This window comes from Anarhichas minor, unplaced genomic scaffold (assembly GCF_050575085.1).
Source record: "Anarhichas minor isolate MPS153535 unplaced genomic scaffold, ASM5057508v1 ptg000020l, whole genome shotgun sequence".
Classification (NCBI taxonomy): Eukaryota; Metazoa; Chordata; class Actinopteri; order Perciformes; family Anarhichadidae; genus Anarhichas; species Anarhichas minor.
The window spans coordinates 495,654-512,500 of NW_027466466.1; the positions used below are offsets into that span (position 1 = coordinate 495,654).

The 16,847-nt window shown below is 43.7% G+C and overlaps 1 protein-coding gene and 1 long non-coding RNA gene across 6 annotated transcripts in view; one reads left to right on the top strand and one right to left on the bottom strand.

Moving 5' to 3' along the window:
- Nucleotides 1–16,408, top strand: part of atp2b3b (ATPase plasma membrane Ca2+ transporting 3b) — a 51,618-nt gene extending 35,210 nt beyond the window's left edge. For 2 of the 4 annotated variants that reach the window (XM_076095374.1, XM_076095375.1), the window contains 5 exons: nt 1,675–1,888; nt 2,190–2,401; nt 5,460–5,567; nt 7,642–7,824; nt 9,741–10,065. In XM_076095374.1, the coding sequence (XP_075951489.1) occupies nt 1,675–1,888; nt 2,190–2,401; nt 5,460–5,567; nt 7,642–7,824; nt 9,741–10,001 (978 nt within the window). In that variant the 3' untranslated portion in view covers nt 10,002–10,065. Of the gene's footprint in view, nt 1–1,674; nt 1,889–2,189; nt 2,402–5,459; nt 5,568–7,641; nt 7,825–9,740; nt 10,066–15,907 lie in introns of those variants that run through there. The other 2 variants (XM_076095376.1, XM_076095373.1) reach the window with 2 other exon arrangements.
- Nucleotides 604–15,755, bottom strand: LOC142954405 (uncharacterized). Of its 2 annotated transcripts, XR_012955699.1 has the most exons (3): nt 14,035–15,755; nt 7,631–13,711; nt 604–7,516 (listed from the first exon to the last, which is right to left on the bottom strand). It is a non-coding gene; the product is annotated as an uncharacterized LOC142954405 (long non-coding RNA). The 2 variants fall into 2 exon arrangements; XR_012955698.1 differs by having other exon boundaries at nt 7,631–15,755.
- Nucleotides 16,409–16,847: the final 439 nt, after the last annotated feature.

Consider the following 16,847-nt stretch of genomic DNA (forward strand, 5'->3'; position numbering starts at 1 on the left):
AAAGATAACTTGAGCTTTTGCCAACTGTATGCTGCAGAACAAACCTGGTCAGGCTTCTTGATCAAAAACGCGTGAAAGAACTACATCCTCTTCAACCAACTACAGAAAAAACTTGACTCATATTTATATTTTATTTCACAACTCATATTTACAGCCCAGTTTTTTTTTCTCCTTTTTTGTCATGTTGTGTTTTTTTATCATTTCCTTGGATTAGTTTGTTTTGTTTTGTTTTATCAGCAGTGGGCCTTAAATTACAAAAGGTTGACACTCCCTGAGCTAGATTGATACAAACTTTGAAAAAATACACAGTAAGAAAAAAAAGTAATTCAAAGAGTCCTCTGTTACCGCTGACAATCACAATCTTATCCATGAGCACACACATCCATGAGTGCCCCATTCACTGCACAACAGCTTTACCCTTCCTTCTGCTTCTTCACTGTGCAAAGCCACTCACTGCTTAGAGCACCATCATGCACACACCTGTTTCCACTCTCACTGATTGAGTAGATCAACAAGAGGAAGTACATGTAGTACATCACTACAGTAGATCTGACCTGCTCTATCAGATCATAACCCTGTGGAACAGAAATAAAACTACACAAATGAAACAAACTTGTTCTTTTAATTCTATAACCTGACTAATATATTTACAGATTAACTCAAGCACTGGACTAAAATTAGTGATTTATCCATAGAAATAGAAGAAGGAGTGAAAGAGACATTGAACTGTTTTCTGTGGTCATTTGACGAGTACAAAAGAAAATGGTGATTGCTTTTAGTTGTTATGGTACCAACCTTGTCAGTGTGGCCGTAAAGTGTAGTTGCAGCTCGCCAGGAAGAGAGCCGACGCACCTTCGGTGAGATAGCTGGCTAGTTAGCTAGGTAGCGTTGTCCTTCTCCATTGCGGAGAGTGAGGCGGAGGGACCATTTTACCCAAAGCTGCCGCTGGCCACCAACCCCCTCCCCTGTCTGGCTCATTTTCTGTAACCAGTGTAGCATTCAAGCATGGTGGAATTAGCACACTAGCTAACTATCCAGCTGTCTGCTAGCTAGCTAGTTTGCTAATTCCATACTGGTTACAAAGAAAAAGCCAATTCCTTCATCCTGCGATAGCAATGTGCTTTTGCAAGAGTGTGTGGATGAAGCATAGTTGTTCAATGTTATTCATTTACTCATTTACTACTACTCCACTGCTCGTTCTGTCGTTTGAGCAAAACCTCACCACAGTGAGTGAGTTGGTTTAGCCTTTATGTAAGTTAGCCCGCTATAACCATGGATGTATAAATAGAACTGATACAGCAATGGAGGCATGGCCTTGTTCATTCCTATGAAAGTTGCTCAGTGGCACATGAAGCAAAAAAGTTGGACTTCCGAGTATAGAATTCCGCATCCATGGGCCCATAGAGCAAGAACACTAGCATTTCCCAAGCAACTATAGCAGTACACATACAAATGGCCTCCACTCTGATCATCCTGCTGCGTTGATTTGAATGGGAATGTCCATTCTACTCCTATTCTATTTCTATGGACTTTACATACATGAAAGAACTGTGAATCAGGGTCTTGTGGAAAGGGAGGCAGTTTTCTCACAGTGACTATCCCCAGTGACTGTGAAGCCAGACTCCTGTGAACATGGTTTGTGACACAGCTCGCTGGTTGCAAATCTCTTTGCAGGATTCTCCTCTGAAGGCGGTGCAGATGCTGTGGGTGAATCTCATCATGGACACGTTTGCTTCTCTGGCCCTGGCCACCGAGCCCCCCACTGAGGACCTGTTGCTACGGAAACCCTATGGTCGGAACAACCCGCTCATCTCACTGACAATGATGAAGAACATCCTGGGCCATGGAGTGTACCAGCTGGTCATCATCTTCACCCTACTGTTCTTAGGTACACACACACTGAGACAACCAGGAATGCAATTTTACTATATAAACAGCCCGAAATAGCTCGCTTTGATCAGTAGACTTCTTGTGGAATTAGAATGAGTGGGTTTATATTCCAGCGTGCTTTTAACCAGAAATCCAAGAGAAGAAACAAAAAGGTGCTTTGGTGGAGACAGACACACAAATACACAGCTGTTTATTTCTCCTGCAGAAGATCAAACACACTTCCTCATGAGCAACACAGCTGACAATTGTTCTTTTTTTCACACCTCTAATCCTTTCTTCCTCCTTTATTTACCCTCCAGGCGAGCGCATCTTTAACATCGACAGCGGCCGGCACGCTCCGCTCCACTCCCCTCCCTCTGAGCACTACACCATCATCTTCAACACCTTCGTCCTCATGCAACTTTTCAACGAGATCAACGCTCGCAAGATCCACGGAGAGAGAAATGTCTTCGACGGCATATTTGCCAACCCCATCTTCTGCAGCATTGTTGTGGGGACCTTCGCCGTGCAGGTAAGGTTAACCTTTGATGTCCTTAGACGGTTTTCTTCACTGTTTGGTCGAGAATTTTGAGGTTTTGATCTTGGTCTTTGGTATGTTGATGTTATTTTTATGTTGTTTGAAATCCGTACCCCTAAAAAAAAATCTTGTTCTGTTTTTAATAGTTCAATATGACCCCAGGAAGAGTAGTTGCTTACTTGATAGTGGATAATGTGGATCCAATTTGGTAAATAAGTCAAAATTACTGACAATTTTTTTTAAACTGAATGTTGCCATGACATGTAAATGTCAGTATGAAAAATCTTGTGTTATTTCACTACATATTGTATGTATTAAACACTTAGTGGCCACTTTATTAGGTACAGCTGAGAATCTAATGCTCATCCATACATTCTATATTTTTTATAATAAAGGCTTTTATTTACTTTTACTGCTTTATTTGAAGCAGGCACAGGCTTTTATTTCTAATTCACTCTGTTTATTACTGTATTATGCTGTTATTACAAACTCAATACTTAGTGTGTTCGTTTCAAAGGTGATAGTGGTTGTTGGGTGATTGTTCTGTATCTCTAATGCAAGCTTGAATGTCTTCTACAGATGGGTGCTGTGTTTTGGTGATGGTCATCTTCTTAGTTTGGAGTATAGAAAATCAATGTGATTATTTTCAGGCCTTGACAGTGGGGCTAGGTAATATGACTATTTCACGATAAAGCCTTCCACGATAACGATGATCGTGGAAATAGACTTGTTGTAAAGTCTATTTCTGGACGGGTTTGTGTTACCTGAGGCTATTTCTCTTCTTTTAACTCGACTGGGGAGTCCGCTCTCTCCCTCTTTACAAGGACCGCCTCCTCCTTAACATCCATGAGAATCCATGAGATTTATTTTTGATAAAGTTACTTTTGAATCCGTTTTCCTCTACCTACAAAAACACTAGATGAACAGTGTTGTGATAATTATTGTCATCGATCAATATAAAAAAGCATTTTGTGCTATATTGCCCAGCCCTACTTGACTGCTTCTCTTTCACTTTGTGACCCCACACAAAAGTCCAGATTTTAGATTTCAAACCAACAAAAGGAGGACTATTTGTTGAAGTGAATACAAAAGAAATGCACTGAAGAGGGAATTTTAAGCACACAAAAACCCAGACAAGCAAGCAAAGAAAAGAGGGATATTTACTAAAGCTCTTGAGTGCTGGGTGGTACTCTGGGAAGAAACAAGAGAAGAGAGAGAGAGTTGGAGGGGATGGCACTGAATTGGAGTGTGAGAGCAATGAAGAGACAGTTCAGAGGGATTTGGAAAAGTGGAGATAGAGAGAGCTGAAGATTGGAGGCAGCTTGAGAGGTGAAAGAGAGAGAGAAGTAAGAAAGATGGATCCCTCCTCCCTGCAGGAAGATATTACTGTATATGATACATTGTATCTTACTCCCAGTGAGGTTAAGTTTGGTGTCAAGAGGATAGTGTCACTCTGCTCTTGTTGTAACTGATTATGTTGCTATTTAAAATGCTGTCGCTACATCCACTGAGACAAATAGAGCCACAGGAGCATGGTGTTACTGTGGTCCAACTCTGGAGGTGCAGAATGTTCTTTTGGAACCATTACTAATACAGAGTTTCTAGTTCTATAAATTCGCTTAATGTGTCTTTTGTACACAGCTGGTGTGGAATGATTATTGTGATTAATGTTCTCAGCTCAGAAATAAATTCACTTTGAGGCAGTACAGTCCCACCACAGTATAACACCATTTTTGCTGTTTTTCCTGAGAACTCAGAACGAGAATGGTCTTGAGAATGATTCTAGACTTTGATGTATGAGTCTGAAATTCTTAGTAAAACTGAGAAGCTTTACAAAAAGAAGTAACTTTGATCAAAGTGAGATTCTTTGCACTCCTTTAACATTGTCAGACTCACAGTGGACAGTAAAAAAAAAGATATTGTCTTTTTTATTTCTATTTTAATCGACAAAAACCTGGTGCCTACATTATCCACAATGCAATGCTGACAGTTTGGTCAGCCTGCACCTGTGGACATAGATGTAGCACTTCATGTGTTATTCTGTTAAGTGTACCTCTAAAAGAATGTAGCACTAAACACAAAGCATTTGGCCATTTCAAACATTTTGTCAGCTCACTTTTTTGAAACTACATGACGTTTTTTTTAACTTGTAGTCTGGTGATGATGAGGTCAATGGTCCAGCTGCTCCGAGCAGCAGAGGTTGTAGATCAGCAAACTTCCTCCAATACCTCCTAATACTCTGTCGTGAGCGTTTGCACGGTTCACATCAGGTTATTATGTAACTGATTAGCTAAATCAGTCACTTACTCCAGCCTAACAGCTGCCGTTTCACCCCTGGCAGATAAACAGAATGAATATATATTCAGTGGCCGACCTTGAAAATGGACTTTCACCTCTTAAGTTCACTTATCAACATAGTGGTTCACTGAGAAATACCATGTGAGTTCTTGTGAAACCACAACGGCATTTCTTCTCTTTGGTTTTATATGGATTAATCAAGCTTAGTTACTTAGTGAGCTGTAGAGGTGTTGGAGTGCTTTTGATTTTCTCAACAACTCTCAGCAAGAAAGTGAAGAGCACATTTCCCAAAATAATCTTTTCCTTTAAATGACACTCAACACTCAGCAAAAACCAAAGCATCCTAAAAATAAGAACAAATACCTACTCCGAGCAGATTTATACATACCGGCCTAGAGCACATAATGCTCTCCTAAAATGATCCTAGTATGTATACAGACAGATACATTTCCATGACCTGATGTTAGCCAAGTCAAATTGTGAAAGCACGACTTATGATCTTAATAGCCACTCAGGGTAAGATATACCTCATGAATAATGAAATGCAATACTGAAACATAAAATGTCCGCGTGTGTTGTTCCACATTGTGGTTTGATGTTTATTAGATGCAGCAGGGCTTCCAGTGACAGTGCCACCTTGTACTTTGTGACAGACTAGAAGACAGAGGTGTTGACTGTTGACACATCCTGACATTGTGACCCTGTGTTTGGATGTGTGACAGTAATGACGTCCCTCCCTGTGTTTCTGCTGCAGATCGTGATCGTGCAGTGGGGAGGGAAGCCCTTCAGCTGTGCCCCTCTCAACATGGAGCAGTGGCTCTGGTGTCTGTTCGTGGGAGTTGGGGAGCTCCTCTGGGGACAGGTAAGCAGCTCTTCATCCTGCTGCTGAGTCAGGCCCTACTGAACAAGTGTAGGCCTGGTTTACATTGGCTTTTCTCTGAGGTGAGGCTGAAAGCCAAGTTCACGCTACACGACTTGCTGTCTTATAATCGGGACTTTTGAAGTTGTTATGCTATTTACACTACATGATTGACCGGCGACAGGACTTCACACACTACAAGACCTTTCCCCAGGAGGAATCCCTGATGAGTATGTCTGCTCTACAAACTGCGTTTTGTCACTGAAACACACACGAGAAGTAACACGGGCGTAGTCGTGCTTGTTGAGTTCGTTGGCACGATCATGTCTATGTGGTACTCCACAATTTGCAAAACTCTCACAAGATGGTCAAGGTTAGGCATTGACCCTGAATAGTTAATGCCACCATAGGTCATCAGGCTGGGCCTCGCTGGAGGTTTTGCAAGTTTTCGCAAATTGTTATCTTTATCATATAAGGAGGGTGGAGGATGAATTTAGGAGTCACACAGCCAGAGGAAAGAAGCTGCTCTGAAGTCTGTTGGTTTGGCAGCTGATACTTCTGTTTGTCTCTCCAGACAGCAACAGGTTGTGTCTGGTGGGTTTAGTCTTTTAATATCCTTTAGCTCTTTGCAGGCACCTCTCATCACCAATATCACTGATGCTCAGTCGATGGTACCAGTGATGTTCTGGGCGGTTTGAATCCCCCGCTGTAGATCTATGGAGCCAAATCCAGGTCAAAAGTTTTGATCATTTGAAAAGAAAATGTGAACCTGAAAGTTCAAGTTGTGGTCTTGAACATTGAAAAATACAGCAATGTATTCAAAATTAAAATAAGTGAATGAAAAGGTTTTTTTGGGTTGAATATAATTTTGATTCAGTTCTGGAATTTTTTTGAATACATTTTTTTTTGTTCATTTTTCACTTTCATATATATTTTGATATTTGAGATCTTATATTTTTCAGTTTCAGATTTTATATTTTCAGATAAAAATCTTATTTGTTTCGGTTTCAAATCTTTTTTTCACTTTCAGATAGTTTCATTTCAATTCAGACTTTTGACCCTGATCTAGTGTGGCATCAACTGAGAGGGGCGTGGCATCATGAGTGACAGCATAACAAAGAAGGCTGAGGACCTTCCTCAACCACGTTGCCTTCAGGTAACGTAGGCACCGCGAGAATTATGATTCAACACTTTCTATACACCATATTCACGTGAATGCAGTGGGGAAAAAACTGTGAGCGCCAGCTATCCTGAAGGAAACTTCAGAGGAACCAGCTACTGGTTCCATTAGTCTGGTCGGACGACCGATTTGCCCGTCAGGACCGTTACGGGCCTCCACCAGAGTTTCCTCTGGCTTCGCCCTGCCCAGACATAGTTCACCATCTTTCGGGTCCTGTTGCACAAACTCACGCTCTACCTCCCCGACGGTGCGGGCGAGACAGGCCGCGGGGTCGGGATCCCACCTCAGCCGGTGCGCTTATTTCTTAAGTTTGCTTAAGAAATAGTCGTTTAGGATGGAGATGTGTGAGGACCATGTCAGGTTGTCTGTGATGCTGATCCCCAGAAGCTTAAAGCTACTAACTTGCTCCACCTCATCCATTGATGTAGACAGGGATGTGTGTCTTCGCCTCCTTTTTTCTAAATCAACCATCAGCTCCTTGGTTTTACTGACGTTGAGCAGCAGGTTGTTCTCTGAGCTCCACTCTGAAGGCTGTTGATTGTCTCTTTATGAAGTTGTTGTTTGTAATCTGGTCATCTGCAAACTTCACAACAGAGTTCTCTTCATGTTTGGTTGTAGCAGTCATGGGTGTACAGCGTGAAAGAGGGGGCTGAGCACACAGTACTGGGGGGCTCCGGTGTTCAACATGGTGCTCGTGCGCCGATGTGCGATGGATGCCGAGCCAACGTTCATTTGCTTCTGATGTGGGGATTTTGTCGGGGAACTCCAAAAACTGTCGCAGAGCGGAAAATCAGAGCTTAAATCTGTGTACGGTGTTAGAAAATCTCATAGCTGCTCAGTGTAACCTCATACGAGCATCTTCTGGTCAAATAACAATTTAACAAACCTGGCTCACAGGTGATCGCCACAGTGCCCACGGAGCGGCTACCATGCCTGAAGGAGGCGGGGCTGGGCCTGGAGCCCGGGGACGATGAGGGGGAGGAGATGGCAGATGATGAGGAGGAGATCGACTGTGCTGAGAGAGAGCTGCGCCGGGGACAGATCCTCTGGTTCAGAGGACTCAACCGCATCCAGACCCAGGTACTGTGACCAGACCACCAAAACATACCTCAACCAAACCTCTTTCCCAGGAATAGACTCAGAGATATCCAGACAGCACAACACCTCAACCAGAAGCTCTTCTTGGTCATGACACACCAGCAGTTTGTTTAAGGTCAATTACAGATAAATGGGGATTTGCTAGAAGTGTAATGAAAACCAAAGACACAATTATGTATCACAAACAAATCTCAATAGGAATGGCTGATTTTTGCAATTTTTTAATCAAGTGCTTTATGATGAAATGCAAATTATTTTGGGGGCATATAGTTCCTGATTTGTGTAGTAACACTGCTTAAATAAACTGCTAGTATCATGGCCTTTACACACTAACATGAGAGACATTTGGAAAGAAAGTCCTTTAAGAGATTAACTGCATTGTTGACTCTTCTTTGACAGATATACAATTTGAGTTAAGTTTAAACACTATCTGAGCTCTTCTTGCTCTTCAACAGTCTGTATCTCATCCTGTCTGTGCCGTTCTTCTGACTTGTGCCAAACTTAATGATTCCAGTTTTTTTCTCTCCTACACAGCTAACTTTTCTGTTCTGCGGGTGAAATGGCTTTATCTAACTTGGAAGTGGTATTTTAGAGGCTCATAAACATCATGAGAGAGGATAAATGCTGTGATTTGTGTGCGTGAGTGTCTACACATTGTGTTCAGGCTAATGCTAAGTAGACAGGCTGTTGACGTGCTTGACTATTTTAATTGTTTGATCCTTGCACTGCTTTGTGTGAGAAAATGCATTAAGACAGCGAAACAGCATCAACATGACAACAAGCTGCTAACAGCCTCCTAAGCAGTGTTAGAGATCCAGTCAAGAGTCTCTGCTTAAGTGCCTTTGCTTAGATTGGTCAGTTTTTCATTCAGAGGGTTTGGTCTGAGTGTGCAGATAACAATTATGCATGCAAACACACACACACACACACACACAACCTCATATACACACAGTCGTCATTTATGATTCTTGCTTGTCAATGATAATGGGAAACACGGAAGCCCTGAGAGGCAAGTGAGAAAAAGAAAGTCTGATCTAAACGTTTCTAATTGTTCTCTCCTGTGTTTGTGACTTAAGAACAGGTGACGTTTCTTAATTCTATTTTCATCTGTGAAACAGGCGGGATTTTTGTCTTTTTGTCAGGATCATTTTACAAATGTTGTATTTGTCTGTGAAAACAAATGACACACAAGAGGCTGAAGTGCACCACTACTCCTTCTAAATAGGACACAAAGTATTTCTTTAATGAGTATTACGAGAAGAAAAAAAACGTACCTGCCAATGAACAATAAAATAAGTAATTTATTATGATCCTGCCAAAACTCTTATTCCCACCTATTTCACAGATTAAACTCTTTTTAGAAATTTTGAGAGATTTTCCTGGCAAAACCTTATTTTTCACGTTTCTTTAAAGGCAGGGTTGGTAATGGCTATTGTTATTCCTCACAGGCATGTCGGTAGACAGGCTTATTACAGGCCTGTGACAGCCACAGATACCAGATTTGTTTTGTCAGAGCCTTATATTCATTGATTGCTTTCAGGATGTAATAGGAATTTCAACAGCAATATCAGAAACGTTTCTGAAGAAGATTACCAGCCCTACGTTTAAGACATAAAAAACAGGAGAGAAAACAATTTAGATCAGACTTAGAAAACGGGTCACCAGAATGCTTTTCTCTATTTTGCATCTCAGGGCTTCAGTAGACAGCAGTTGCGCAACACTGATGCACATTTGCCCTTAAAGGAAATTTGAATGCTGTTTCTATCATTTCTGCTGCGACAGAAAATGGGTTTAAAGGGCCACAACAGGCGCGCGCACACACACACACACACACACACTCACTCAGACCGGCCTCTCCTGCCCTCACTGAGTGCTGCTGTTTTGTCTCTGTCCTGCAGATGGAGGTAGTGAGCACGTTCAAGCGAAGCGGTTCGTTTCAGGGAGCGGTGAGGCGGCGCTCCTCCGTGCTCAGTCAGCTCCACGACGTAAACACTATCTCTACCCCCTCTCACGTAGCTCTCTCCACCGCAACAGCCAATACCAGCCCAGCCCCCGGGAGTGAGTCCGCCGAACGCATGTACACACATACACACACAGACACGTATACCTGCATACATACCTGCAGCCACTTCCTCTCTCTCACACACACTCATTCGTAGACACAGAGACACACACTGCTGCACGGCACGTGGACTGCAGTATTTTTACTATCTATGGTTGTGTCCCCCCCCCGGCTCGCTCGCTGCTCGTGTGTGTGCAATGTCTCCTCTATTTATTTTTTCTGATTCTCCCTTTCGAACAGCACCCAGTCCCGGCCGGCTGTGTAGTTCTGGTCTGATCTGGTCTGGTCTAAATCCAGTCCCGGTCCCAGTGCAGAGTCTGTTTTGGTGTTGCTTGTTGGTCGGTGCAGGAGGCAGCTTGCTGTTCTCTCTCTGTCTGAGGCGTCCTGACTGACATAGGGCACTGTATAAAGACAGAGTGCTGTTAAAAACAGGTAGTGATTGATTTACTCCTACAAGGCGAGGACGCATCCTAAAGTTCAGAGAGCAAATGGCTGCTCCTCCTGCACCACATGTTATTTCCTGTCTGTGAATGAGGTCAAGCGTGGTTATTGTGGTTGACCCCTGCTGTAAACGTTGCTAATGTAAAGGAGTGGTGTCATTTCTCTTCTCTGAAAACCAAGAGAATGTAGTGTTGCTGTAACAACTCTGTGACTCCTGTTATTGGTAGAAAATGCTACGATTCGATTTTACTCATACTTATTACCAAATGGCTTTCATGTGGCTTCTGCAATTCTCTTAAGTGTAAACCTTCGAGTATAAAAGCCCCATAGGACACATAGGACACATAGGACACATAGAACACTGCTGTTTCCAAGACTACCGTAAAAAAGGGTTCCCTCTTCTGTCACTATTGATTTCTTTCTCCTTCTTTTGCTCCTCTCACGTATGTCCGGTGCTGCAATTGTTGTCAACTGGTTGTTTCTGTAACAGTATTTCCAGCTCCAACGCCACAAGTTTGCCCCCCGACCCCCCTCCGATGTCTCCAGATTTTTCTCTCTGTGCAGTCTGTTTTTTCCCCCTACCTCTCTCTCTCTCTCTCTCTCTCTCTCTCTCTCCATTACTGCTCTCTCCTTTTCCTTCTATATTTATGAGATATTACAGGTTCCCTGTTTGCAGACATATTCTGTGAAATGTACTCTTATTGTTCTTCAGAAGTAGAGTTGTTCTCTTGTTGAGGTATTTTGATTTGACCAGATCTAAATACGGGCTCTTGTGTAGCATACTGATAAGATTTCTTTAGTAGGTTTCTCTTCATTTTTGTCATTTTTTTGTATCTTCTCTTTTCCTTTCCCTCATCCCTTTTTATCATCCTCCCATCCCCTGACTAGAGTAGCGTCTACCTCATGTTTTCTCTTGATTTCTTTGTATGTCAGTTCCGCACGTGTCTCGTTTGCAAGTGTGTTTATGCGTGTGTATCTGCTGACATATCTGAGAGCCGTAGTTTGAAGTGTGCGTTTCTTTGTCAGTGTGCAAGCGTGTGCCTGCGTGTGGTTGTGCTGTCTCTTCATTTGATTGTCTTCATCCGTCCTCTCAGTTGCTTCTCCTTTCCTTCCTTGCTCCCTTTCGTCCATCCTTCCCTCCTTCCATTCCAAGCTGCATTCCTCCCCACGCTGCTCCATCACCTGTACAGATACAGAGAGGCGCTGCTGACACCTCAAACCAAAATGACCAAATGAACCAAATAAATTGACAAGGAGGGGAATGCTAACTTAGAACTTAATGTGACTCAGGTTTGCTTCTCTGAATCACTTCATGTCGTACGGATGCAAAATGTACAATTGATCCCCTTTGCTATTAACAACACTTAGTCTGTAGCTGTGAGGCCGTTCTCAGACACGCAGTGCTTTAAGCTACATGCTAATGTCAGCAATGACAATGCTAACATGCATTAGCAAGTTTAACCATGTTTGCCGTCTTAGTTTAGTGCGTTAGCATGCTAATGGTTGCTAATTAGCACTTAGCACAAAGTAGAGCCAAGGCTGATGGGAATGTAGGTGTTTGGTCGTTAGAGAAAATAACATTTTGACCTGGTAAAGGTCTGGATGAAAAGTCAGAGGCTCACCAACGTGATAAAAACTCATCCTGACGGGAACATTAATGTCATGGAAACTCATATAATAACTGTTGGCTAAAACCATGAACACACACTCTGTGGTTTGTTTTCACTCAACCCCACATACACAGTCCTGCTGCTGGAAATAACTCACTACTGCATCTGACTGAAACAAATGCACAATTATCTACAACAAACAACATTTGCTCATAGAGCTACACCTAAAACTACAGTTTGAGCCTTTTTTAAATTCACAACAGTACTTATCTATAAATCATGAGAAGAGCAAAGTTACGCTTAAATGAACGTTCCTAACCATTTCTAATGTAATTCCACCTTTATTGTCTTGAATATGTAAACCAGCCATATATACGTTTGATAATTCACAACTTTATTTTATGCATGTGTTATTGAAAACTTATAAACACGTTAAATACTTTATAAACGAGACCAACTAAATGCATTCAGGAGTTAACATACTCTCTATTTCTTATTTTTTCTGATATGAAAAATGTATGCTAGTCTTTCATATTAGATTCAATATTCAAGTTACAATTATCAGAAGAACACGAACATTCAGGCTCCCTCGTGTTGCTCAAAGGTGTACTGCAGATAGAAATTTGAAATGAAAGACTACGGAAGAAATTATGCACTGTTATTTGGCGACCGGTATATATACTTTTGCGACCCACCTGGGGATCGTTTGGAGTTGACTGCTTTAAAGGAATACTTCACCCTTAAAATGACCGTTTGTAATTCAGTCACTCACCCTGTGTTACCTTGAATTCATTAGGAAAACTTGTTTATTCTTGCAGGCCGAAAAGTGTGAAAAGTCTTGATGAATTGAGGTAAATATAGCAAAGCTATATCATATTCATCGAGTCTTTTCTCTGTTTTCTGATTTGGGATTCTCCGCTCACCGTGGAGGCATGTCAAGGTAACATGCAGTGAGTGATCGATATACTAATGGTCATGTTAGGGTGTTGAATTCCTTTGATTGTCTTCAACCTGATGAACAGCTACAAGCATACACTCCAAATGATTTCCCATTCGTCATCAAGACAACTGACTTCTCCCCCTTTATTACTTTACTCCATTACCCAGAGTTCTTTGTATAGCAGACCCAGCCCTCAGTCTTGGCACATTGCCCTGTTGCAGTATGATGTGCGTAAGTTCTGACGTGATCCAAATCCATTAGCGCTGAGTGAGAAAAGAGTCGTGTGAAAGACGCATCTTAAACATTAAATGGAGATATCAACATGATATGAGTAGATGTCTCTGCTTCATGCTTTCATCCACCTGAGCTGTGCTAGACCTTAGTGATCCATCTGGATCTTTAGAACCGATCTAAGGATCCGGTTTGTTTTCATTTCAGACTGGCCTAGTTTCATCTGCCAGCAATACACAGATATACAGGACGTTTGGTCAGGAAACTATGAGGGGAACAGGATGTTTAGGCCAAATCTCAAATCCATCCTCAGCTCCTCAATTCTTTGCTGAACTTCTGTCACATTCAAAAAGAATATTTCCGCCCTCAGTTCTCGCTCGTTCCGTGGAATAAAAAAGAGAATGCGCATTGAATTGAGGAAGGTGTATGGATTAGAGCTCAGTCATCACATCACATCAGAGTTGAGCCTCACGGTGGCAGCCATCTTCCTCACAGCTTCTCCCTGTCTTTATGTTCTGTTCCCATGAGCAGCCTCTCTACCTTCCTTCTGCTACTTTAACCATCATTGTTTTTCCACAAGCGCTGCTGAAAGAGCCGACAGGGAGAGAGAAAAAGAGACATAAGTAACACAGCGGTGCCCTGACCTCCAGGCCGCTCTGGTCACACTGGGAATCTTATATACTCGAAAGTTTACTCTGTCCTCGGGGACAAAAATGAAAACAAACGTGAGAAAGTAACATTCTGACACCTTCTCAGTCTGCATGAGGTGTTTTTCTACTGTCTGACAGGCTCTTTGGAAAAACAGATAAGCACTGAACCTACTGCTTGACCGTCTGTCTGTTCGTCTGTCATACATGGCAGAGTCATATATAGAGACTCCTCTTAGTTTGGCCGACTGCAGCACTGACCTCCATTCAGCAGCCCGACCATTCGCCTCTCATAACCACAGTTTGGACTCCAGCGGGTGTCGCAGTGGACTCAAAGCTTCCCCTCCACAGATCTTGCCCGGCCAAACGGTCTCTATGTAGGGCTCTGCCTGCCTGTGCCTGTCACTGTACTTGCATTGAACTGTCTCTGTTTCTTTTGAGCTCATGCTGCTTCTTTTCCTCTGTTTGGGCTTTGGGGAAGGGTGCATGGAGCAACTGCTATGGCAAAGGAATGTGTTTCCGCACGCATACACTGCGTAATGCACCTTCAAGTACACTCATAGACCTCGTGTGTGTGTGTGTGTGTGTGTGTGTGTGTGTGTGTGTGTGTGTGTGTGTGTGTGTGTCAGTCAGAAAGAGAGCATAAGTGACAACGATCTGATTCAGCATGACCTGGCTGCCTCTCTCTTGCCACAGGGCTGACGCCCCAAGCTGCGCTCTGGCCTGTGAACCAATCATCATCTGTTTCTAGTAATCTAACCAATCGCACACTGTTCTAACCTGCTGATTCTTGTGATGTCGCCATTCTGTTTGTTTTGCTTTTTCCTATCCTGCAGCAACTTCACCATCAGCATCATCATTATTTCAATCACTCTGCTCTCCTCTGTCCCTCACTGCTGCATGGCTGCAGTGCATTTTGCATGTGTGTGTGTGTGTGTGTATAAACCAGCTCTCTTTAACAAACAGCACCAGTGATTGACAACTGTCCGATGCATGCAAACGCCAACCTCCAAGCCGCACGATGTGGAAACAGCTGAACTGTTCACTCAGTTACACTGCTGCTGCTGCATGCACGTGTGTGTGTGTGTGTGTGTGTGTGCGCACTCACTGCTACAGGTTCCTGACATTTCTATTTTTTATTTTACTGATCATTAAACTAACACACCATTCCTGATTCGTCTCCATCTGTGCCTAAGAACCACCCTCACCTGTGTGTGTGTGTGTGTGTGTGTGTGTGTGTGTGTGCGTGTGCGTGTTACCCAGTGTGCTGAAGTATGTGTGTTTTCTCCACACATACTGGATCATCACCCACACACACACACAGGTATGATGGTGTGTATGTTGTGAAGCGTCCGCTGCTGTTGTGATTGTGGCCACGAAATGCTCTCGGTTTGTTTGGTGTGTGAGAACTGACATGATAATATGTCATTAGCCAAATCATTTTGATTTATTTTTTTGTCTGTTGGGGACAGACAGGATCAGGTGGATGCTCTGTTGACACTTTGCATCAGCAAAGATATTTATGTAACTGTCATATAAATACAAAGTTTCAGAGATGACCTTGATCTCTTACCATGGAATCCTACACAAGATAAGTGAGGACGGATCCGTGTTCCCTCAAGGAGGAGACATGACTACAAAACCAGTGGCAAAGTCATGTTACAGATACACTGGCCTTTACATTTGATGATTGTTGCAAACTCATGCCAAGAGGCTCAAAGGTTAACTTGTTAACTTCCTCACATGACAAGGCGATACAAATGATTGGCCCTGTTTGAGTGTTTATCACATAACAAGGAGGAGTACACTCCTTCATGCTATTTGTGTTTCAGGACTATTTTAGATGTTAGCCGGTTAGCTTAATCCAGGTAATAAGATTATTTTCAGCTTCCAGAGCAGCACTGAGTCAATTTTTAATAGAAAATAAACCAAAACACCAAAGTTATCAATAGAAGTTATGATCTTGTATAAACTTTAACTGTAGCTACCTGGTCCTGAGTGTCTGTCTGTCTGTCTGTCTGTCTGCTGGAGGACACAGGTCTCTGGGTTTCCCTTGTCTCTCTTCTGCCTCATTTGCATGTCTGACTTCTCTCTTTCTTGTGGTCTCTCCCTCGTTCTTCCTTCCTCTTGGCAGATGCGAGTGGTGAAAGCATTCCGTAGTTCGCTGTACGAGGGCCGGGAGAAACCGGAATCCCACAACTCCATCCACAACTTCATGGCCCACCCGGAGTTCCTCATCAACGACCTCATCCACAACATCCCGCTGATCGACGACACTGACGTGGACGACGAATCAGAGCTCAGCAGATACCAGCACCTGCACCCGGCCCTCCGAAAGCCGCCGCCCCCTCCTGCCCAGCCCCCGGCCCGCTCCCACCCCACCCGCCCCTACCGCCAGTACAGCCTCCCGGTGACCCCGTGCAACCGAAACAACAACAACAACAGCAGCAGCAGCATCAGTTCAACAGTCACCCACGGCAACAAAAACAGCATTGACGCAGTAACCCCCAGCAACCAGAGCCCACATCACCACCAACCCCACCAACACTACCACACCCATCATGGCAGGGACAGGCCGGTGAAACCCTCCGCCCCTCACCTAGCCCACCTCTACTGCGTGGAGACCTCCTTATAACTGAGCTGAACGTGGGTTGGGGAGGGATGGGAGAGGGGGGGGTGGAGTCTTGGGTAGAAAAAGGGGAGCAGAGGAGAGGGCTGAGGACTCACGCATGACATTTTCATCCAATCTCCGTTACAGCAAGCTAACATGAGGGAGCGAAGGACGGGGGAGATACCGGAGGGAGACAATGGCTGGAGGCTTCAGCTCGCAACTCCCTGAGAACATTGTGACTCTCCCTCCTTTCGCCCTTGCTTCAGCCCTCTCAGTCCAGCCCACTGATTACGCCAGCCCCCCCGACACCCTCCACCCTCGAATCCACCGCCCCGTCTGTCACCCTCCCTGGAGACCCCGCCCACCCCACCCCGCCTGACTTACACGCACACGTGTCACACACACGCACAGGTCTGCTCTCGCCGCGTTGTCCTGAGTGCCGGTGGGTTGGGGAGAGAAGGGG